Source organism: Thunnus albacares, chromosome 14 (assembly GCF_914725855.1).
Source record: "Thunnus albacares chromosome 14, fThuAlb1.1, whole genome shotgun sequence".
NCBI lineage: Eukaryota > Metazoa > Chordata > Actinopteri > Scombriformes > Scombridae > Thunnus > Thunnus albacares.
In genome coordinates, this window is record NC_058119.1 from 9,483,094 (window position 1) to 9,508,672 (window position 25,579).

Genomic DNA, 25,579 nt, shown 5'->3' on the forward strand with positions numbered 1-25,579 from the left:
TTTTTCACGGCATCCAGCAGTGTATTTAGAAGTGATGTCATCATAACATAACCGTGTCTTGTTTTGGCAGACTGAAGTTGGCACTGTCTGTAATGCCTAACAGCTTCTCAAACCTCTGTTTCAGCCTCAGATTCGGTACACTGGTCACCTAGAGGACTTATAGAGAGATGAAGGTATGTTCATTTGTTTTTTCTTCTTGCTGTGTGTTTCATGCCACTGGAAACTCAATTAGATCACTACTACCTCTGAATTTCCAGGCTCGGCTCAATTTCATTTAACTCCTAAATAAACATGCTCTACCCAGACAAGTCAAACTCTAAATGTTAAATGCATGGTAGATATTTCATATGCAAGACTTCATCCTTTTGTTCTCATGAATAGGGCAAGTGTGAACTTTTACTAAATGTCAATTTTGGTCTTGTTCAAACACAGCAAGGCAAGTGTATTGGACATAGGCCAAAGTAATACATTTATTTGATAAGCATGATATTGAGTTTCCAGTGGCTCAGGCTGTATTTTGCAAACACAACAAAGGATCTGTAAGTTTGCTGTTATGTTTTGCTATGCATTGTTATTGAATTATATTCTGAGATTGTGCCTTGATGTGAAGCGATGTATGTGGATTTTGTATAAAAAGTGTTTTCAGAAAGAGGGTGTTTTGAAATTAGCCAATCTATGTTCATGCTAAAGGTGTAGTGCATAATGATAGATGAATAGCAGAAGGAAAGAGAAATTTACAAAATATCTAAAAGCTCTGGCATAGTTTTGTGAAGCCCTTTTCAGTTTGGAGAAGTCACAACTGTCACTATTTGGAAAATAGGCTGTGATGTGAGCTATTTAATCTTGGCTTGTACTGTAGTCTCAATGGATCACAGTTCAAACTGTTGTTACGCCTGCAGGCTGTTGTGTCTCAACCTGTCATTTGTTTCCATGTGAGCCATATGTAGAGTCATAACCTGCAGAGTTTTGCTATTTAATTAATTGGTAATGACATACAGTAACAAAAGTCTGTACATTTAGTACAATTTTTATTTGGCACACAAAATGTAAGTACCTTTTGTGGTTTGAGAGTTAGTGATGGACAAATTAAAAGCAGTTCTGGTAATGATTTGTAGTCTGTCACTTTGCCCCTAATGGTGCTTATTGTGGTTACTCAAGCTATACCACCGCCCAGCAACAGACATGTTAACAGTTTACCAAAGTATCCCATTAAAGTGCAACCAAAAGAATCATGGGATGTGAAAGTAGTTTGCAATATTCATTCAGTTTGGTCAATACTAGCAAATATTTTGGTCTGGTGCAAAGCTTTTGTTTTTTTCTCTATTTCAGAATCTTTTTTGTTGGCCTGAATTTGTTCCTCTAGTAATGCTGCTTGAACTGCGGGATGATTTGTGGTTACATAATAAACTGTTTGTGTCACAGGAAGGCAACAGAGTTCTGATTGTCATGACCAGAAATGTATGTTAATGAACTGTGTGTCCAGTCACAGAGTATGTAGAGCACATGGGGGTAGTAGATACCACTTAATTCACACCTTAGGCTAGCTTTGTTGCTCAATTCTCTACAAGTGGCTATGTGAATAAAGTGTAATATGTGAACATTTATTAAACTATTGCCACTAGTACCTTTGGTCATTATGCAGTTATTCTCTCCAGCTGGATAGCAGTAGGCTTATATATTACAGTGTTTCCCCTAGGTTCACTGCTTTAGGGTGGCAGGATGGGCCGCAGTGGTGTGTGTGTATGTGTGTCTTCCCATATTTTATTTTATTTCCCAGTGATCCACTCAGAACAGTTTTTTTTTTACAAACAGAGTCATGCTAGCTTCTAGCATCTTTGCCACTGAGTCAAGAGTTTCACAGGTAATGACACAGAGATTGACTCATGTTTTGGCCAGCGCAGCACAGAGGCTCCCAAACACAAATGATTATTGATTTCCGAGTGAATGGATATTTGGTGTTATTTTTGGCATTTAAAAAAAAAAGATTTTTCTGGCCTGGCGGGGGTTCTTGTCGGCTTGGCGGCCTGCCAGGCCTGTACAATTATAGGGGAAACACTGTATTAGATAATTATTATGCTTACACTTGATTATTCACATAACCGCTGACAGGAGCGATGTTTTCATAGTGACATTTCTGGTTTAATGCTGTAGCATTTGTTGTTTTCATAGTGCTCTGAAGTGTCTGTCTCTATTGATGCTTGAGGAGTGCTGACTTATCTTAACTGCAGCAACTGTACGCTGCTCTGTATAGGAACATCTGCTTAATTCCCAGACTGTAAATTGCTTTGTAACTAGGACAGTTTTTCATTATGTTCACTTAGCATTTCATGTCACTTTGGCTTATGGTCTACAGCCTGTCTTCATCAACTGCACACAGTGCTTATATACTATGAGCTTGAGAGAACAATCTAAACATTAGAGACTCTAAAGGAAGACAAATGTGCTGGATAATTGTTGGAATACTTTAGGCTAATCCATATAATAACTTAATCTGCAAATATCTTGTAAAATTGTTTAAATTAGAAGGAAGAAAATCCTTGCCCTAGCAGAAGTAATATGGTAAATGCACTCAATTACTGCGCCTTGTCCATAACCTGGTTTACCTAGACAAGATTAAATATAAATGTCTCAAGCATCAATTCCAGCAGTCTAAGCACATGCTAAATATTTTTGCTATTTAAGATTCAATATCCAGGACATCAGTTCATTATTGATGCAATTTCTGTCTTCTACATTTGTGTAATAATATGCTAAAACTGTGTATGTTACCTTACAATACTACAACCATGATTTTGACTATGTATAACTATGTAGTGTCATAGTTAAGATAACTTTACAGTAGTTATCCATAGTTACAGTAGTTACATAGTTACAACAGGGTGTTAAAACAATAAGCGATCAGCTTTTGATTAAAGGTGGTGAGTTGAAAAAATGCTGTGCTGTATAAATGAAATATATTCATTCAGGTTATTCTTCCGGATGAGTTGCAGCAGCTGTACTGGTGTACAGCATGTAGTGCAGTGGTAACATGCTGCATACTTCTGCATCTGTGAGTAGTCTGACTGAGTTGAAGGTGTCCCTGCATGTTTTTTCAATGCCTCTTGGTTGAATTGTAGGTATTGCATGGTTTTTGGAAGTTGAAGCCCTTACAATTAACATAAAAGTACTGAGATCCATACTGAGCCTGTAGAGACTGCTGCAACTGTCAAAAGGCATATAGTATGCAAAAAGAGTATTTGCATCATGCAGTCGTCCACACCTTTGAGTCTATATGCTCTTGTGTGCACAAAGGTCATTTTTGCATCTGTGAACATCATAAGAACTTGAATAAAAAGTTGAACTTGTCTTCCTGATTTCAAATACAGGACTTTATCAAAATGATGACATTTCTGTATTTGGTTTGAATTGTTCGTGACACTGCAGGTGGAGTAGATTTGTTAGATCGCCCTACATTTTTGGGGAATAAGTGCGTAAACCAAAGGTATTATGATTGTTATTTTTTTTGCTAGTTTAAAGCCGCCATGGCATTGCCAAGGCAACTCCTGCTGAAGCACTAGTCACTGGAATTGCGGTGACTCTGGTTTGGACAAAGAGGTGATTCACAGCAGGATTATTGTACGTGTGAGCTGGGCTGGGAGGGAGCTTAATTCTTTCCTGCATGCCTCTTGCATGTTCCTTTGTTCAGCCTACAAGCCTATTCATTATAACACAATATAATGGGTCAAAACCTATTGTTTACTGTATGATATTTCAGTAATGCTGCTTAGTGTCTAAATAGTCTGTTTTAAAAGGTGCAGTTTTGTGTGCCTACACAGATACTGTGATAATAAGTGATTTGTTACATTGAAATCTAGAGTAGTAGACTTCATTTGACTAAGACGTTTAACTGTTATGTCATCCTGTTTCCACCACCCTAACCTGCCCCGACAACTGAGTAAAAACCAGTTTGTGTCCTCACATCATCTTGAAACATACCAACATGAAGTAGTGATGTCTCCGACCTCCAGCATGTGTGTCATTTCAGCTTTAGGAGGACACAACAGTAGTGCAACAGTAGTGACCTATAAACTCTTTTTTTAACTTTAAAATGAAGTATGCACTATATGAAAATAAATTAACTGAAACTCTGATCTGATGTGGAAAACATTTGAAATTAAACACTAAAATGTAATTTGATCTTGAAGTGTCCTAACAATGATGAAGAGGAGTTTCAAAGGAAACATTCAGACGATGCACTCATACAGAGTAGGCTTTTTTCGGTGGTTGAGTAATGATGGGCAATAAATGGTCAAAGTAAACAGCAAGGTGTAGATAGTAGCAAGGTTTGCCTGTAATTGTGTGTCGGCTGCTAATCTTATCTGTTTCTACATCACCTCTGCATCATCTCTGAGTAATGTTACTTATGAGTTATTTATCTGTTAAAATATGAGTGCAGCAGTTGACATCACCATGACATTTCCTAAAGGCTTGTTGCAGAAATAATGGCTAAACAAGACTTGGGTTCAGTTCAGCCAAATTGTCCTGCACTCCACATCAAAGAGGGTTGTCATGGGTCCAATGCATAATCTGAAATAATGCGATATCATTGGCTGTTAATAGTCTATGATAGTGGACAAAATGGAGCTAAAATAGATGACTCATAGTCAGACACAACTTCAAACACAAGGTGCATCAAACATTGTGACTGTTGACTAATCATATGAACTCATAGGTAAGAGTTCAGCAAGGTGAATCTGTTGGAGCTCAAACTGAAAACATATTCTTGAATGTGGCAGTCACATCGACTTCGATGGTGGTGAATGAGAGGCAGAAGGACTATTTGCGGAAACTGGTGTGACTAAGCTTTTATACATTAGCAATGGGTATCTGCATGGTAACAGGTGACAGTACAGTTCCCAGAACCCCGGGCCAGCAGCCCCTCCCTGAGCACTGATCATACCACGTCAGACCATGCAATCTACACTTTACATGTAGCCCACCATCACTGTGCCATCAGTATTTTCTGAAGCTTTAACCGTGTGGTAGCTGCTAGAAAGCCTCTTTTTTTTTTACTGAGTTGTAGAATGAAAATGCTAGAGTCACCCAGGCTGTCCAAGAAATGCACTATGAGCAGAAGCTTATATATTTTCAACTAGCGCTCTGTGGAGCTGGCTGTTAAATTTTTCATGACCTGAGAGTCTTTATTGAGCAGAAACTGATCTCATTCTGCTGTTGCCAGTGTCACTTCAGTATATTTTGTTTTGGTGAATCTGGAATGATTTCAAAGCTCTGACTTAACGTTGTGGCATTGCCTGTTTTGTTCCCTGACTAGAAAGGCTTAAATACTGAGTAGGCGTTGGATCACCAGTAATCAGTGAGATGCTAGTTCTTTGTTTAAAGTGTCCATGTCATTCAATGACACCAGCCAGGACAGAGGTATTTATGGCCAACAACACTGTTGCACCATCACCTCTGATGGCCCCTGTCCGAAAGAGAATAGATTAAAGTTATTATTTAATGTGATATGTGTGCATGTCTGACTTATAATATTTGAGTAGAACATCCTTGTACCTGTTTGTTCATTGTTTCCTTTCGGATGTGATGCATTTAAGCAAAGTCAAGCTATAGTTTAAGAACAGTTTAGGCCTGTTTCTCTCCGCGCCAGCCGCAGGTGTGTTTTGTCACCCCATGCCAAGTCACATTTGTATGTGTTTAATCAAGCACGTGTGCCTGGAGAGTATTTTCCACATCAGTGGCGCTAGGTGAATAGCCAAAGAGCCGGTCTTGATTGTACTACCGCTATTACCATGACTTTGACTTTGCATGCTGAAGCTGAAGTGGCGCTTGAGGCTCATGTTAAATACTGCTCTACTCTTTTCATGACAGTATCTTAGGTGAGAGCAGCTCTCGTCAGGGGTTTTAGCTTATTTTGAATTGGCGAGAGGATGTTACACCTCCCAAAGGCGCAGGAATTCCACCTCTTTGAGCTTACTCATCTCGATTGGTTGAACTTCTGAGCAGAGTGCTGTCTTTTATTCAGCACTGGCAGGAGCAATGAAAATAAAAAATAAAAAATAGTCTGTGTTTTTCTCCAGACAGCTGTAGGCTAAATGGCAATCTAATCCAAGGAATGGAATTTTCTTTCATAGTGTTTAGCTGAATGTGGGGAGGCGGGGCATTATCAGTGGAAACAACAAACCATCCTCTATTTGTATTGGCATGTGAGCATGACAAATGTGACTCTGGCCTCTGTAATGTGTTATCACCCTTGCCCTGTTAAGATGGGGAGGTTTGGCAGCCACAGTCAATATAACCCAGGCTGCTCTCTCTGACTCAGTAGGGACTGCCCATTGGTCTGAAGGCCTGTTATTCCGAAACCCCAATAGTTTTTAAAATGTCCCTTTTGGACCGGAAGCCCATTAGTCCAACGGCTCGTTATCCTGAAGACAAATGCCCATAGCTCTGAAATGGGTCAGGGTTAGCAAGGATTTTGTAAACATTATCTTTGCATTTGCACGTCAAAATTCACTAAGATATTAAGGACAAAAACTCCAGGGATACTGTGTATTTTCAGAGCAATGGGCCTTCATAGCAGTGGGCTTTTGTTTTCGGGATAACAGGTCATCATAATAATGGGCTTGCAGTCCAATAGGAAGTTTTTCTAACAATTGGGGTTTCGGAATTATGGACCATCGGACCAACGGCATGGCACTGACTCAGTAGCATGACTCTTCCTTTAAGAAGAGGAAAGTAACAGGGTCAGCAGGGGAAGCGAAAGGAGACGAGTGTCAGTATGTATGAAAGAGGAACTGGAGCAGTACTTTACACCATAGCAGTCCAGGTTTGTGTTGCACCCATGACTGACAAGAGAGTTGGTTAGCCAGTGGAAACGGCTGCAGCGTCATGTAAGCCTGGTCTTGGCTAGGGCAGCTGGTGCTGAGGCCAGACTGCACTAAAGACTAATGAGGTGTTTATCTGAGAGGTGGGGAGGCTGAAGTGCACTGGACTCTGCCCCTGAATCCCATCTGTCAGAATCCCGGAGACACTGTAGAAGAGGCACCCTGTCCTGGTTTGACTGTGACTGGCTCGTGGCCTTCTTAACACAGGAGGTGCAATTTGTCAATCTCTGAACAAACATGTCAGTTTTTTTTTTTTTTTTTGCTTCTTGCAGCCGGTTTGAGTTATTTTATGATTTAGCATCATTAAGGCCACAGTGATACATTGATGAGTTGCATCTGAAAACTATTTGTCTTGATAGTACAGCACCATTTTATTACTCTTCTGCATCTTAGATACGTCTTTACTATTTTTAAATACAGTGTTAAGGGCACCCTGTCTGTAATCTGAGTTTTGTGAATGTCTTTTGACAGTACAAGATGAAAAACTATGTGTAACACTACTTCTAAGTCAACAGAGCCTAACAATTCTTTTTCACAAAGCTGGACTGGGTTATTACAGTTGGCAAGCCACCATTCGTATTTTTAGTACACAGTGCTTTATCTGCTTCTACCCTTTGATATCAATCGGAGCACCTTATTTACATGCCAGCCAAATTCTGGCTGTTCTGCTTTTTTTATTTGGCTGACAGTTACTGTATCACCTGTATGATTAATAGCGCTGAGGACAGACTGCAAGTCAGATCACAAGTCTGATCTCCACCTCTGTTAATGCCTCATTGCCTCTTGCAAGTATTATCAGATAAGACTGTGTCCAAAAATTGAAAAAATTGGGCCCAAAATTGAATAACTACCGTCAAATTAGAGAAGCAGCAGATAACAAAAAATGAGGGATATGAAACATTTAAACTTCATTTGAACCTGACAGTGGATTTTGCTGCTGTAACTTCACCTGTGACTCCTATTTATCTATTTAGGTAAGGCAACATTATGCTCATGCACGTGTGGTGAATTTGAGAACATTACTGGCAGGTCAGCGATGACACAAATTAGGGATGTCCCGTGCCCCTGATCCCTTTCCACATCATTTAATATTGAATATCTGCCAAGTCCAAATCCTGACCCAACATTTATATTTTCCTTTATTGCAGGTCTACATTAAAACCATTAAAAGCAATACAGTTAAGGTGCAATATGCTTGACAAGTAATAACTCTGAAATATGAAATACAGCCTCCCATCATATCATTTCTTTAGTGTTTTGCATAATGTCCTTTTTAATGTAATGTATAATATTCATAGAGAGAGGAGCGTTGCTGTGTAACTGTTGTAGGTGGAAGGTTTGGGAAGAACATGGACAGTCTCTATCCTCAGCTTGAATAAAATACACAAGTTCAAAAAAGCTATGTTCAATCAATGCTTCAGAAGTGTTGCAAAATGTTGCTGAGGAAAAGCGGATGTTTTTTCCCTAAAGCTGCTCCGCTCACCTCTGCCGATGCACTCCGTCGATGTGGAACTCCTTTATAAAACTGATGGCTTATATTTATTTTAGCATGCTGCTCCAGGGTTCGCTCATATGTTCTTTTTACCCATTCTTGCATATTGGCTCGGACAAAAAAAAGTGAACCTGCAAACAGTTAAAACATGTCAAAGGTCTTAATCTCTTAGATTTGGACTTTTACCATCTGAAAAGTGGTTCTGTCATGGCATAAATATGTGCCACAGAGGGCTGAGAGTCCACATATTTTCAGAAGAAAAACTACAGCAGCTGGTTCTAGTGATTAGTTCCTCCTCACTGGTTTAAACACTGCTCACTACTGGTGTAGTTTACCATTGCAAAGGCAACCACTCTTTGCCCTTCACAGGGGAACAATGAATGGCTGGTAGGAACTTCAAAGTGATCCCTAACATTTATATATTTGAGTTTTGTCTGATTAAGTGTTATAAAAAGAAGAGAGATCTGAGTAGCTTGTAGTATGAAATGTAATATGCATAAGTTCTTTGGAGAACTATTTATGCAGTGCACTAAATGAACACAGCCATCTCTCTGTTGGGAAAACTTAATGCTAAATTGTTGAAAAACTTTCCACTGGGCATGAATACACTTCATTCATTCATTCATTCAGAAAATAAGAAGATGTTTTCTTGTGCAGTTATAGTATATTTGTAGTTTTGCACTTTAGAGGAGGATCTGGTGTTTTCTTGTTCCACATTAACATTGAGGAACACTTGAGTACAAACCTGCTGTCAGAGACATCGGCCGAGTGCACACGAGATATATTGAAATCGTTCTTGATGTGTCCTGTCAGCAGGACGTGTGGCCCACTTTGTGCCTGCCCCTCATTCTACAGAGATGTCTAAATATACCAGTGTTAGGTTAGACACTTTCTCAGTAAATTCATCTCTACACTACATGACCCGCAAACATCATCTGCCCTCACCCACACACAGAATGTCTGTTTTCTCTGTGTGCCCGACCCCTCCGCAAATCTGCACTTGTGCAGAGGAGAAAAAAAAAAAAAAAAGGTTTGATAGACATCCAATGATGACACAAGATGGTGCTATGTGTTACAGATAGCTTCTTCTTTGTACTCATCAAAGCAGTAGTGAAGTGGCCTTTTTGTTTGCTCCCTCAGAGGCTTGTTTTCCAATACCCAGAGCAGATGGTATGTGTTTTCCATGGATGAATCACTGAGCTGGGTGGGTTTTGCGTAGCTGGCCTACAGTATGAGAAGCCTGTATGTGTGTCCTCCTCCCCGAGCTTTGAGAATACACCTGTCAGTAAGCTATATATATATATAAAAGGCTTTGTATTCACTGGTTTCCTGTTTTGTTTTTTTTTCCCCCCCCTCAGACTCTGGAGGAGCCCCCCTACTTGACAGTAGGGACGGATGTGAGTGCCAAGTACCGAGGGGCGTTCTGTGAGGCCAAGATTAAGACTGCCAAGAGGCTAGTCAAGGCCAAGGTAAGTCACATTTCAAAGTGCTCATGATCCAAAATTAAAAATTTTTTTTTTTTTTAAAGTGCAGTAGGGCTCTGGGGCTCTGTTGCTGTGTGAAGCAGGTACACTCAGGGTCACACAGCTCAGCCTTACTGTACATCCAGAGAGTGTAGATTGGACATTGGTTTATTTGGATGATTGAATTTATTCTGAGAACGTTTGTGTCTTAAAATTACTTTCTTGGCGTCTGATGTTGCCAAGAATCCAGCTGTGATGCTTGCACGGTGGAGCTCTACCAGGTGGTTCAGTTTGTTAGTGGTGCTCATACATCAGAAAAAAAACTGATCTGGGACCCAGCTGTGACAGATGCAGGGTCTGGCCTAACCCACCAGGTACCCATCACGTCCTCAGGCGTCCCTCTCGCCCGGCGCGACTGCTGTTCCCCCATCGGTTTTATGCCTTGCTGATGAAGGCATTGCATGATGCACGTAGTACAGTATCTCATTTCCCAGTGGGGCTGGAGCATCTGGATAATACAATAGAGACGGATCGCTTGTCTCTCGTTCTGCTAGAGTGTGTAGGAGGAACAAAGATTGGATGCTGGCTTTTCACTGTGTCAATGCACTGTAGTTCCCCCTGAAGAGACAAAAGAGCAGCGATGATCTGCCGTTCTGGCACGCCAGCAGAAATCATCAAATGACGTGCCTTTTTGTCTCAAACAACGTGACAAAATAAACCATGTGATCCTCATAGTTAAAATATTGTGGGGTAAAATGAAGCTAATAGGACAGTCTCAGCTCATAAATGAATTACCATACTAATTGGCTGAGTGTGGGGTTTGTTTTTGGGTAGCTGTAAGTGAATGTGAGCTCTGTTACACAAATGTTGAAACATGGCAATTATTCAGTGGTTGTTGTGGATGTGCATATTCCACTGTAATCAAATCCTCTTTAGCTCTTTGCTTCATTAATCTCTGTCTGCTTGTTTAACAAAGTTGATGGTTACAGCATATGGCGCTGCTGTCTTTTGAGTAATTCTAAAAGCAGATGAAAAGATCTGTGTGACATTCTTATTTATGATGATGATCTGTACTTGAAGACCTGTTAAAAAGCCAATTAGCACCGCATCAGTATCACTCACTATTGAAATGTTCAGCACACATATGATCAGTCAGGACCAACCCTACGACACAGTAACAAGCACGGTGTCAACAATGTGTGCTGCATGACAGAATCAATGTGCTGCTTAAATCATAGTTATTAAGGATGTAATGGCATATGAGTTCAGTATAATAATATTAGTCTTCACAATATATCTTTTAGTAGTTTTTCTAATATATTTCACTACAGAATACAAAATGAAAGAATCTCTTAAATCACTGTTTTATAAGTTGGTCCCCACTGATATAAAACAGAATTGAAGAATTATAAAAAGCCCAAGTGAGAATGTTCTGAATAAATTAAGATAATTTCTGAGCTTGACAGGACTAACTCTCTCTAGGGCTGCAACTAATTCATTTACCAATTAATCTGCCAATTATTTTCATGATGAATTGATTTACCATCTTTTTTATAAAATGACAGAAAATGCTGACATATGCCCATCACATTTTCTTAGAGCCAAATATAACGCCTGTTTTGTTTGACCAACACTCCAAAATACTGTAGAGCTCCAACAATTAGTTGATTCATCGATTAGTTGATCAACAGATAATTAGTTATCAAATGACTTTGATCATCCATTAGTCATTTTATCCATTATTTAGGAAAAATGCTAAAAATTGCTGTTTTCAACTTGTCAGATATGATGATTTCATGTTCTTGTTTGTCATATATGATATTAATCAGAATATCTGTGGGTTGGATAAAACAAGATATTTGACAAAGTCAAATAACTGTTATTTTTCACTATTTCTTAATTTTTATAGAACAAACAATTAATCAATGAATTGAGAAAATAATTGGCAGATCAATCGATGATGAAATTAATGGTTAGTTGTGGCCAAAGCCCCAAGAAATTCACTTTACTATCATATAAGACAGGAGAGCAACAAATCCTCACATTTGAGAAGATGGACACAGCAAATATTTGACATTTTGGTTGAAAAATTACTAAAATAATGGATTCTTTATCAAAATAGTTGGAGTTTTTCTGTCAGTTGATTAAGTGATAAATCAACTGACCATTTCAGCTCTATATATCCAAGAATTCTCTGATCACTTAAGTGCTCTCACCTCTCCATGCTCCTCACACTAGAGGGAAACACGCTCATGTTTTCTTCAAAGCAAATTTTAAATTTTAAGTAAATTTTGCCCTCTAGCTGCTTTATACTGTAATGTAATGTATGTAGAGGCTGCATGAACGAGACAGAGACTGAGGTGTATTCCCAGGTTTTTTTAAATTTGTAAAAGAACAGTGTTCATTGATCTCCATCACTGTAAAACTGCCAGTGTGTGAAGTGCCTAATTTTCACCTGTTGTAAAAATGATGTAAAGAGACAGGAGCAGAGGAGAGTCTGAAACAACTAGAGCTTTTTTTATTGGTTTTATCTGAGTTGTCACACATACAGTTGGTGCTTGTTGTCACAGCAAACGTCTGTCATGTTAGCCGGGGATCACATCCAATTGTTTATGACCAAAAGGCCCAGACTGCACCTGACACCTGACGGATGAATTTGCACAAATAAAGCAATATCAAAGTTCACTTAATGTTGTACTGGATCCTAACAGACAGCACTGAAGCTCAGACTTTTTAAAAAGACAAAAATCACAATGCTTTGCACCCCTTAAAGCCATAACTGATATGATTCAGTATATATATCAATTTATTTTCACCTGCACAATGTGCATCTTCACATTTTGTTTCTCAAAATGTAGCACCAAAATATTTGTTGCACCTCTACTCAGTAGTTTGAAGCATTGCGTTGTTCCTCTTTGTTTGGCTGGACGGCAACAGCAGGACCAGCTCTACACACCCAAACGTCTGTCCGTCATTGAGTCACTCACTGACTCACTAAGTGATGACGTTACACCATTGGTCGGTTGAAGCTAGGGACAGTCAAGTATCCCAGAATGCATTTTGCACCAAATGGTGGCAATGGTGGAGATTGTGAGCCAGGCCAAAGGCTGTTGTAAATTTTGCTGTAGAACTGTTAATATGTTGCTTTATAAAATATTTAAAAGTAACCAGATTAGATTGCCAATATATTGTCAGATTTTCCAAATAACACCTATTTGGAAATGTGCTCCGACGTTTGCTGGCCAGACGCTTGCCGGTCATCTCAGCTGGAAACGTCATCCCAGGTCAGAGTCGGACTGGCCATCGGGAGCGTGGGTGAAATCCGCTTGAGCAGCCCATCATACAAAAACAAGAGCCTCTCTTGATGTCACCAAACACAAAACCTCTTGTTTAGAAAGGCTTTTTAACTTTATTTGGAAAAAATAAGCCACACAAGGCTAAAGGAGGTTATGTCGATGTCTCTAACAGAGGGAGGTCTTAATGTTTTGTACTTTTCCCTCATTCAACCATGTTATCAAAATGAACTGGATCAAAAGATTAGCATGTGATCCAGATCCAGATAGCATGTGGAATATTATCCCAAACTTACTGTAAAAAGTAAGCGGTTTTAATTTTTAGTTATGTGCCCTTATACCCTTATCAAACTCTCCTACTTTCATTGGTTCTTTCTATATAAGCACAACTATTCTCCTCACAAATGTTTTTTTTAATGGAATAATGTCAATATTACATACAGAAACAAATTTTTTTTTTTTTAAATCGATTTAACAACAACATTTTGCCTGTAAACGGCTATCTAACTGTGAAGTGCTTCTGTATTCATATGAAGATTTCATAGAGAAATATATTGTTCATGTCTCCCAAAGTGAGCATAGTAGTTTAATTAATGCAATGTCAACTGGCATTATATGCTTGTCACATTGCTTATCATGTATATTCCTAATATAGAAGGCAAATGCTCTTTGTTTCATTATGGTGGAAACGCTAGAACGTGTTTATTCAGTGTGTACATGTGACAACGTTTTGGGCTGATTTTCAGTTGGACCTTATAATATATTTTGGTAAGAATTCAGAAATTTTACAGGATTTGTTATTAATATTCAACACTCCTCATTTATCCAGCATTGAACAATATGTCAGTAATCTGCTCATTATTTTAGCCAAATTTTACATCCATAAAATGAAATTCTTGAAGAAGTTACTATCTTATTACATTTAAACAAAGCAGAAATGTAGCAGTCTTGCATTTTCAGATGGGCAAAATGCTCACTAACCATTTTGAATTTAGTTTTAGTGAAACATCCTGCAGTTAAAGCAACATTGTCAGGCTGATTTGAATAACGAATGTAATATAATTGTAATATAATGGATTAACTGATAAAGCTATTAACCTCACATAAACCTGCTGGACTGAAGTTTTATTCTAATATCAGAATGATTTGATATCTTATTCCAGTGTTAAGTCGTAGTAGTCCTACAATAACAGACCTCACCTGAAATCACTCAGCAACTGAAGCTCTCAGGTAGGAAGCAGGCTGTCAGAAGCGTCAGGCTTTATTGACATCTTCTAGCTGAAGCTTTGGACAGCGAGAGTCACCCTGCCTCTGTCTACAGAGAGTGGAGCCTCCTGCTCTTCCATGTGAAGAAAGGAATTCCTTTATTCCACGCGGCAGGAATGTTATTATCTCCATAACTGATGAAATGCTGCCTCAGGAAGCTTTTTATTTCTCTCTCTTCCTCCCTCCTTATTTTATGACCTGACGATTCAACAGCGCCTTACAGTATGTGTTACTTTCATTCATTGTCTTGATCCTGCCTTCACAGCGAGACTTTAATTGCTGTTTCTGCTGTTGTTATATTTGAAAGCGACTTGAGAGAGCGTTGTCTGAATTTGTTACCTGCAGGCTTGTTTTCTGAGTCGGGGTGCTTAACATGTCTCTCAGCTCCTTTTATGCCGGTTGATTCTAGACTCGATCATAGTCAATAAAAGTGAAGCCAGGTCTCCAGCATAATTATGTTACTATTTTACTAGCACATGCTCTCAAAAATTACTTTAATTTCCCCTAGGAAACAGAAAAAGAAGCACTTTGATATGCAATGCAGGGAGGGGCATTTTCAATACTAAACAGATTCTGTGCTTCTGGCTGCTCCAACACTTTTCACACGTGCTGCTTGGAGAATATGTGCCAGTAAATGGCTGTGTGTGTGTGTCTGTGTGTGTGTGTCTGTCTCTGTGCCTGCCTTTTGGTGTTTTCTGTCACAGTATTGCCAGGTCACCATGCAGATGCAAGATTACCACAGCGTGATCAGATTATGATCTACTGTGGCTCACTTAGGGGAGGCTGCGGATCCAGTAAGGGGGGGATGGTCAGTTAGCCTAGCCTTGACATTCGTAACTGAAATCCGCCACAGTTGGCGCCAGCAGATGCGGCTGTGACCAGACAGTTGCCAGTTGGGTTTCAGTCACTCAGCCATAGTATGAAATGCTCACACACACACACGCTGCTTGTCTATAGACACCAACAACTCTGTACTACTATTTTTATACGTCAAACTGTAGTGATTTAAAACAAAAAACCTGTCTCGGTGTTGAGCATGGCATGAAGAGTCTATCGCTGTAATTAGTGCCACTCAGTTATAAAGTCCAGCAGCGTTAGTAGGGACCTGCTGCCTCTGTGAAGTGGAAGATTGATGTGTCCCTGTCAGACCTTTAGAGAATTGTTTGTTTATTCTTTTTTACTGAGTCTCCTCCCCCTTCCCCAGGTGACCTTTAAACCAGATCTGTCCACGGCGGAGGTTCATGATGAAAACATCAAAGGACCTCTAAAGGTAAGGCAGGAGTGATGAAGAAGCCTGATGTTGTATTGTCCTAACACACATATTGCCATTAATTACCCATAAACTATAAGTAATTGTCTGAACTTTGAATGACATCACATTAATATAGTTTTACTTCATTTTATACCGAAACACGATCAATCCCCCCCCCCACCCCCCCCCCCCCCCACCCCCCCTCCCTACAATAGTGTTAGAGAAAGCACAAGAGCATCAGTCAGCGGAGCGCTGGCTTTGCAATTTCATTTCACTCAATTATGATTCTTGTAGCAGCAATATGGTCGTCTCATTACTTCAGAACACATCATTAGATTTACCATTAGAAAGTAATAACAGTTAGCATATTAAGATGCCAAATAACATCAGGGTGTCTGTCCTACAGGTGGGTGCTGTTGTAGAGGTGAAGAATCAGGATGGAGTTTACCAGGAGGCCACAATCAATAAGCTGACCGATGCTAGTATATATACTGTTGGTGAGTCAATATCAAACCGTCTGCTTTCCCTTTCTCTCTCAAAGACTTGTACTCTCCCTGCAGCTAGCTTGTAAAAAACATGTTTGTGTACAATGAAAATTCCACAATGTGGTTTGTGTTTTCCTTTGCTGAAGCATTGTACTTTAAGTTGTTGCAAGAACCATGGAGCAACTAATGTGTCAAGAAATAACACACAAGCTAAACTCATGAAACCTGAAGAAAAAAGACAAAAAAACATGATACTGTAACCACCTTGTTAAGTACTTTATTTATTTTTTCCACAAAAAAAAAAAAAGTTTTCGGTAGCTGTAGAGGCTGATTGAGACACACTATACCTAGTGAGTCAACATAACATAAGGTGACAGGTATGTAGTACTTTCTCTTCTCTCAGGGCAGTTTGTATCTGCGGGTCTATCAAGTGTACACAGTTGCAGTGCTGGATAATCCAGAGTATACAGATCTGTAGTCTCAGCAGCTGCTCGTTGCTTGCTCGTGCCCATGGGGGTTTTCCCCTGTCTCCAAACACTCTTCTTGGCACAAATTCATTCTTTTCATTCATCAGTGGGAAAACAAATGTGTAAGTCACTGCTGAAGGTGCCTCAAGTGTTTTCTCCTTATTGTTGTTGCTAAGTACATCTGAGCAACGAATAACGGGAGCGAGGTGATGTAGCGCTGTTAGCGAAATAAAAGTTCCGTAAAATGATGTTTATTAATGTCATATGTATTATTATTATTATTATTGTCAGACTTTCAAAGATCAGTTGTATAATTTAACGTCTTTGGAGCTTATCTTTTAGACCAGCACTGTAGATGTTCTCACTTAAACATTTTATCCCTTAAATTCTTATTAGTCAATCCATAAATAAAATCAATCAGTCCTCAGTGGAATCAGAGAGTTGTCTTTCTGTCTAGCAGAGGATCCTTGAAGCTCTAATGAAGCTGTGAGCTGAAACAGACTCTGTCACTGCCTGCCGGAGGAGCTGTCTTAGCATTAAAAGACGAGCATAATTTGTTTTTAACATATCATAAACAAGCAGACGTTTTGAAACCGAGACAGGAGTTTATTAGTGCTTGTGTGTGTGTGTGTGTGTGTGTGTGTGTGTGTGTGTGTGTGTGTGTGTGTGTTTGTGTGTGTTAGTGGACTCCTGGCCTACATACAGCAGCCTAATAGATTCTCTCATCTCTGCAGTGTTTGACGACGGTGATGAGAAGACCTTAAGGCGTTCCTCTCTCTGCCTGAAAGGAGCGCGTCACTTTGCGGAGAGCGAGGCAAGTACCGTGCTGTCCTACGCTTTTACACCAGCCTTATCTCTTAGCTTTCTCACAAAAAAAAAAAAAAGCGTTCATTTTATTTTTATTTATAGTCCCTCTTCTTTACTTACTTGCTTTCTGGCACTGGAAACACAGCTCTAAATAAAAGGCTGTTTATGAATGGTCCCACATTGGCATTTAGAAGTTCAGCTGTCAAATATTGCAGGAGACCAATATTACAGAGAATATGCCAAATGTAAGCATTGTGGAGCTCAGTAAATCCCTCCTTTTGTAACTGATGAAATCCTATAAAGAGAATTTCTTCAAGGGATCCAGGATAAATCTCAAGTCTTCCAATTTAGTGTCTGACAAGGTGGCACTGAGGTCCTTTGCTGTTGTTTGTCTCCTCTGCAGACACTCGACAGACTCCCTCTCACCAACCCTGAGCACTTTGGCACTCCTGTCATCGGCAAGAAGGGCAACCGCGGCCGACGATCGAACCCAATGTGAGTATTGTCCTCCGTCTCTGTACATCCTGCGGGGCTCATATCAAACTCAATATAACAGAGGTCTGTGATGTGGATTGGCGAGGGATTTTCTGTGCCAACCCACGGTCATCAGTAACAGGCTCTCCTATTCTAAGTACGCTGACAGCAGCCGAAATGAAAGATTTACTCTCATCACCATCCCCTCATAAACAGTCCCCGAGGCCTGGAAGAGGAGAGCCTAACCCGCCTCCTCCAGCTCCTCAATCACGCCGAGCTCCAGTGTGTGCATGCAGTGTGAGCATGGTGCGGCCATGCTGAATGTTATCCTTTTTTTTTTTTTTTTATTCCTCCCCCCTTTGACTCAAATGTTCCAGTGGGTGTTTTATGCTATGATGTGCCTACTCCCGAGAGACTGCAGAGTTTTCATCTGGGAATAGGAAATGCTGAGGGTGTTTGGCGCTGGATATAATTGTGACTGCTCTCTGTTTATAAAGAGGACACTCTGCTATATAATCTTATTCTGACACCCTTGCTAATGGCACACAAGAGAAAAGTCAATATTACTATAAACATTGATACAATATTGACTTGGAAGAGTCCCCGCTGCACATTAGCACCTTGGACCTGTTGCCTTCCTTAATGTCTTAACTCTTAGAAGCATTAACAATACTGCATAGATTGAGATTACTGGAAAAAATAAAACAGCTACAATTTTTTGTTTGAAGAGATAGTCTTTTTTCCATCTTCTGTTAAAGGAACAGTTTGACATTTTTGGAAATATATGTATTTGCTTTCTTGCTGAAAGGCTGCGTTGAGACCAGACCAACTGTAGCCCTCCATGAAAAAACGCAGCGTCAGTGCAGCGCCAACACAGAGGACTCCAACGCTGGGTCGTCCGACAAAGAGTTGAACCTGGTTCAACTATTGCCTGACATAATTGCCGTTGTGATATCTTCCCAGAGTTGCTGTGTCAGAGTATTTTTTTGGCATCTGATTACTCAAGGATCTGTTACTCAGACTGGACTTCCTGGAACAGATTTTCAGCACACCCCCTCCATTGCAGCCTCTTTCTTTGTTTTTATGCAGGGCTGTTTTCAGTCTGAACTCCTTCTAAAGCTGACTAATCAACACATTATATCTTGTTAGTTTAACCATGAGGTTGCCAGGCAACCAGCAGAGACTCCAGGAAGTCACTGCTTCAGGCTAAGGAACAGTCAATCAGAAAACTCCCTGCAAAACCGCAACATGTTGCTTTGGGTTTTGTGGGTATGAAACAAATGTGATATAACATAACATCTATTAGGGGGCGTTACAGGTGCTGGTAAGTGTGTTTTGTTACTTTTGGAAACAGCCAAGCTAGCTATTTCCCCTTGTTTCCTCTCTTTGTGCTAAGCTAAGCTAACTTTTGCCAGTAGCTTCATATTTACCATACAGACATAACTGTGGTATCAATCCTCTCATCTAACTCTCAACAACAAAAGTAAAAAAAGTTTATTTCCCAAAATGTCAAACTATTCCCTGAAATTACTGTGCAAATAAAGACAACTAGTTATTATGGAGCATGAATTGTAATCTCTCCATCACCAAGTAGCTACAGTGCTTTGTTTATGACTTTGATTCACTGCTTAGTTGTTGTTTTTGTTGTTGTAGTAATTGTAGTAGCAGCCTGGCTGATTTACTGCTCCCGAGTCGTGCCAGACAGAGTGTGTATATGTACATAGAGTTGTGCTCAGAGCAGGCCAAGTGAGGCATAAAAAGAGGACGGAGGATCTGTTTGCCTGCTGGTGATGCTTGCATGATCACATTTAGAGACATAGCTGGCTGTCTGCTGGCCGCAGTCAGGGCTCTGCCTGAGCGTCAGGATGACTGTCAGACAGCAGAGATGAGCCGGCTCGTCAATACACAAATCCTAATGAGTGAGCTCATCAGTAGAGCGGGCCTCATGTTTCACTGCGCTACATAATGATAAGACTTTTTTTGTGCTGTGGATTGTTAGTTGGAGACATTTTGAAATCCTCTGCCTGCCTGTATTCAGAGAGACCTGCACACACAATTGTGTTTTCCTAACCTGTTTATATATAGCATTGATTTAATATAAAACGTCAATATGATTGCAGCTCTATGAACAACCAGAACATTTGTCTTTTTTTAGATTAGGCAGGCGTAGCTCTGTGTGAATCCAGCAACTATGAGTTGAGTCATCTGATGTCATACATTTTTCTGAAGTAGAGAATGTTTTTAGTGGGGCTACAGCTAACAGTTATTTGTAATAGTTTATTTATATTAATTATAATCTGACAATTATTTTATCTTTTGGTGTTTAAAATTTCATAAAATAGTGAAAATGTGTTTTTTTTTGTCTGACCAGCATACCAAAACCTGAAAATGCTCAATCTATTGTCACATAAGACAAAGAAAAGCAGCAAATCCTCACAACTAAGAAGCTTAAACGAGGGAATGTTCACCATTTTACTTACTATACTAGTGATTTATCTATTATCAAAATCAGCAAATCATTTCAGCTCTAATTTGTCAGAAAACTTTCTTGAGGTCGTACTTTCCTGCACTGAATTGTCTATAAATTGAATGGTATGTTATGAATCTGAAATAACATGTGTATATATAACGCTACATGCACACTAGACCTCTCTAAAACGCAGCCCAGTGAGTAAACTGTCCTTTTCACCCACAGCCAAGAGGAAGAGTTGTCATCATCCTCCAGCGAGGAAGAGGAGAGCGATCAGCGGCAGAATGAGGATCTGTTCGGCAAAGTGGTCTGTGTGGAGGGGGTCGCCACCGGGGACAAAAAGAAGACCACGTGGTATCCTGCGCTGGTGAGCTCATAGCATCTCTTCCTTCACTGCGCTCTGTTCCATCACTGAAGAAAACCGGGACCAGAGCTGCTGGTCTTCCAGTACACTCACAGCATTGTGCCATCTCATCTAAACGCCTGCTTATGTAACCACAGCACTCAGCAGGATTATATTATTGCCTCAGAATACACACACCATGAGATGTTGGAAGTATACATGTTGCTGCAGACAAGTAGCTGATTTCTGACAATATGACAAACTTTTTGCAGTAGCAAAACATCTAACTAGTAACATCTGTAGTTTAAAGTATTTCAGAAAGTAAAAATATGACTCGTTTCCCCTGATGTTTGAAACAATGCAGCAAAAACACTGATTTGATGTTTTCAGTATTTTCCAATCTCTCTCCACCCTTTCTTACCTCAGAGCCACCATTAGTACACAATGTAATGGTGACAGGCGTTGTTTGTGTATCTAAGTGTTACAAGTAGAACTGGGAGAATGGGAGAGGGTGGGGAAAGCTGTCCCTTTAACTGTGTAGTCAGCAGAGCCCCGCCTACAGGGTTTGTTGTTCTTGGCCTGTTGTTGACTGAGCTCCATGCTGCCTCCTTGTGACAGCCCAGAGAAGTACATTACACAGTGGCCTGTCATTGTTTACACTGTGACCGTATGGCAGAGGGGTGGAGTAGTACACTGGTAGATGTCTCATGCAACAGATGATACACAGAGAACACTGATAAACCATGTGATCTTAAATGGACTGGGTAACAAAAGTAGAAGGAAATAGTCTCTGCACTGCAGCATATGCGTCAGAGAGTGAAATAGTAATACAAAATAAAAGTGAGTCATAGTTTTTAAGCAAAAGCATACATGCAAGCGTGTGCGCTGTATGCGCTGCATACAGAGAGAGTAGGAGCATGCAGGCAGAGGCCTGGCGGAAATAGGATCTCATAACGGCAGTGCTCCCTCCTGTGGGTTAGACCGTGGCTCTGGAACAACTCCCACTGTTGAGCTCCTGGACTCCAGTAAACAGCAGCAGCACATGCTGAGAGTGGGCGCGCCACCTTTACACATCGCTCTTCATCTTGCCTGCTTGTTTATCTTTGTTTCGTAGACGGCATATTTTGTAATCCATCAGCGTGGCCTTTTGTAGAAACGTCTTAAGTCATTGAGTCATACTCTGACCCTCCCTCCCTCCTCCCCCCCCTCCTCCTCCTTCACTTTATTGTCTCACACACACACACACACACACACACACACACACACACACACACACACACACTACCTCATCTGACCTCTTGACTGTGTCTTGTTTCTGTGCACCAAGGTCATCTCCCCGGACTGCCATGAAGACGTGACCATGAAGAAGGAAAGCATCTTCGTCCGCTCTTTCAAGGATGGAAAATTGTGAGTCATCACTAGTGTGCTGAAATCACAAATAGGGCTTTATTTAATGATTAATCTGTAGATTATTTGACAGCTAATTATGTAATGAATAAAAGGTCAAACAGATGTTAACATAGCACAAAGTTAGGCCTTATAAATACTTTATGATAAGAGATTGTTTGCTACAAAAACAAAAGTTGTCCAATATTCATTTTCTGTCAGTCAACTAATCAACTAATCATTTAGTACCAGTGTAACCATCCTCTTTATGAATCCTTGAATAAGTGTTTTTTAATGGGATATGTGTGTCGTGAACTCCTGCTAAAGGAAAGACATGCACTGCTTTGAATACCCACCAAGGAAATGCAGTATATTGTAAGACATGCTATAGGACTGCACAATATAAGTATAACTTTGCAAATATTTTAGTTGATTACTTTAAAAACATATTTTAAAGTTGTTATATAAATTCATGACAAATCTCCTCATTACCAGAGTGTTTCACAGTGTTTGAGGGAGCCGTGTTAGATGTCATATCTGCCTCTCTATTCATAGATTTTGTCTGTTTTCTTTTTCTTTTCTTTTTTTTTAATGAATTAAAATGTCCCTGATACATTGTCAGCAGCTTTGGAAAAACATAACCTTAAATTCTGCAGTCTCACAATAAGAGTAAAGATAGTTTATTGGTTAACTTTGTTTGTCCTGAGTTAGTAACAGGTGAGGTAAGGTTAGCCTGCCCTTGGTGTGGAACCACACAGCCAGATTATTTTGTCTGTGGACCAGAGAGGAATAGGTCCTGTCAGGAGTGTGCACTGGGCTCATGGTTTGTTACTGCAGTCTCTGTGTGGGTAGAAACATAGCCCACACTCATACATAACATAAATGAATCTGGTGTTTGCTCGCTGCTCCGAAGACTACCTTGCTGTCTGTTTGAATTTCATTGGGTTGGGGTTATGACAGACCAGCCGGGTCTCCTAATCTCAGGGCCTTGAGTCTGCATTCCACACTAGATATCCTGCGTAACTCATCAGCATGACCCTTAATCTGCTGCATACACAGCTGAAGACACATTTGCAGCAGGGAAGTGTGAAAAGGTTGTCTTATCGCTTGTATTTTGGCTAATAGTCGGGTGAAGGGTAGCTAGGGAGCTGATGAGAGGGATAAGATAAGGGATGATAAATCAGAGAAGTCTCTTACTTGAGAAGTATTTCCTCTTTTAGCAACCCTATGATGGCTTTCGTTGCAAATTACACTGCACACGCTGTAGCAGTTTCTGTTCTGTAGCAATTTGATTTCACTCATTGAAATCAGCACAGTGTATCCAGAGGTAGATGCAAGACAATCTGTCTCATTCTTAATGAGATTTTCAGGTTTGTTTCCTTCCAATCCTTTTAACGTGGAAGGAATAACAAAGATGAAAAGGGTTTATCAGTATTGTTACTTATGGGTAATGTGATGGATCAGTCTGAGTTATCAGGCATGTCTCTTTGTGTTATGTTACAGTTTGATCTACAGTAATACACATTTTGCAAGAAGCCCTCACTGGTTTATTTACTCTGCAGAGGAAAGTTTATACATTTCCCAAGACAGAACAGCAGCCACCAAACTAAATCTTTGCTGAGATCTGGAGGTATTTTTACACATATGGACCAGTTTAAACTGTCGACACCTGCTTTCCAGTAATGCTACAGTTAATATGGTGGATCTAACTACCATCTAACACACCCGTTCCCCTGGTGCTTTTCATACATACACTGTTTAAAAGTGTTCTTTTTATTCTTCTGCCACACACACACTCTACTTGTCTTTGTTTGTTATTGCACTTTTATCATTTATGTCAGCCCCTTCTTGTCTATTATTACCGAGTTATTGTAACTCGCTGTCCCCTGTGTGATTTGTTTTTTGAAGAGGGGTCACATCCATAAGCCTGCTGACCTCTCCCGCACAGCGGTGGGGGTCAGTGTGTGTTCGCTTTCCTTTGGAGATTTTGGTATTGTTTGTGATAACTGTTCAATGTGCCCACAGAAACAATGGCTTTGGAAAACATTTTTAGGGAAAGCAAGGTCACATCCAGAGGGCAGACGGGAGTTTTCAGGAAGTGGTTATTCTTATTTTGTCAGATCTGGTTACCATAGTAACAATGGAAACAAGTCGTTTCTATTTTTTCTCACTTAGCTGGCTTGCAAACTTGTCTGAACTATGAAAAGCACGTTTTAATTATTGTAAATAGGTTTTAACTTAGACCAGACTTAGACTTGATTTTTAAAAAAATGGGATGGTCCTGTCCAGTTACACACATATACATATACTCTATACATATTATACATTTAACCTGATGTTTTTACTATATTCTAAATATATTTATGTTCTTTAGTATCATGTTTTTAAACATGCTAGCAGCGTGGGTTGGCGATGTCTGTTGGTCCACCACTTTGGTTCAGACTGAAATATCTATCAGATAGATTGAAATGAAATTTTGTACAGACATTCATGGTCTCCAGAGGATGAATCTTAATGACTTTGGTGATTTCCTGAGTTTTCCTCTAGCGCCACCATGAGTCTGACATTTGAAATTCTTTAGTGAAACAATTAGATTGATTGTCATAAAATTTGGTTCAGACTAATGACATTCCCATCAGCTTCAGCTATACTACTTATTTGCTGCTAACTAGCAAATGTAAGCATGCTGATACTCTAAAGACTTAAATTAAGATGGTGAACATGATAAACGTTAAACCTGCTTTACATCAGCATGTTGTAGTATACCATTAGCATTTAGCTCAAAGCACCATTGTGCCTCAGGACAGCACCCAGTCTTGTTTGAAATTATGTAGCTATACATTTTTTATATAGTCAGGGGTCCTTTGAGATTTCAATCTCAATGGGATGTAGCTGGTTAAATGACTTAAAAGCCATATATACAGTATATTTTATGACAGGAAACCTGGATAAAAGTGCAAATTGTTAATACAGTAAACTGTTCATGTAACATTAAGATTATTTAGTTCAAGAAATGATTGAATAATTTCCTTAATTTCAGTCTTATTGACATATGAAGTCTAGAAAAGAATATTATGTCTATTCAGGGTGAGGGTCTAGCAGCAGTACTTCATATGTGGACTATTTTAAAAAATCTTTTTAGCTAGTCTCAGTGAGAAGTAAGTAATATTTGCTCATCATTTGTATATACAGTAGACAGGTGTGTTGGTGAACCAGTGCCACTCTAGTAACATACCCAATACAAAGTCAAAGATCTATAGGTAATGTCAGTTAACCCTGGTGTCTGTTTTCTATGATCCTTTTTAGCTAAAATATATGTTGTTTTTTTTAAAGTCACTCCATGACAAATCTAGTCATTGGATCAGCGCAGCTGCCTCCAGATACCAAAGCAAATCGTTTCTCTGGCACAGTAGCAAAGCTTCTGACTGCTTTCAGCTTACAAGCTCCACTGATCCATCTATTTGCCAAATCACCCACCACTTTGCCCAGCTGCTGTGGAGATG

General features: G+C 39.8%; 1 protein-coding gene across 3 annotated transcripts in view; it reads left to right on the top strand.

Annotated features, from left to right (window-relative positions):
* arid4b (AT-rich interaction domain 4B) overlaps positions 1 to 25,579 on the top strand; it is a 39,026-nt gene that overhangs the window by 2,227 nt on the left and 11,220 nt on the right. For all 3 annotated transcript variants that reach the window (XM_044373621.1, XM_044373619.1, XM_044373620.1), the window contains exons 2-9: positions 125 to 173; positions 9,729 to 9,839; positions 15,597 to 15,662; positions 16,051 to 16,141; positions 17,331 to 17,410; positions 17,807 to 17,898; positions 20,573 to 20,714; positions 22,018 to 22,097. In XM_044373621.1, the coding sequence (XP_044229556.1) occupies positions 168 to 173; positions 9,729 to 9,839; positions 15,597 to 15,662; positions 16,051 to 16,141; positions 17,331 to 17,410; positions 17,807 to 17,898; positions 20,573 to 20,714; positions 22,018 to 22,097 (668 nt within the window). In that variant the 5' untranslated portion in view covers positions 125 to 167. The remainder of the gene's footprint in view (positions 1 to 124; positions 174 to 9,728; positions 9,840 to 15,596; positions 15,663 to 16,050; positions 16,142 to 17,330; positions 17,411 to 17,806; positions 17,899 to 20,572; positions 20,715 to 22,017; positions 22,098 to 25,579) is intronic.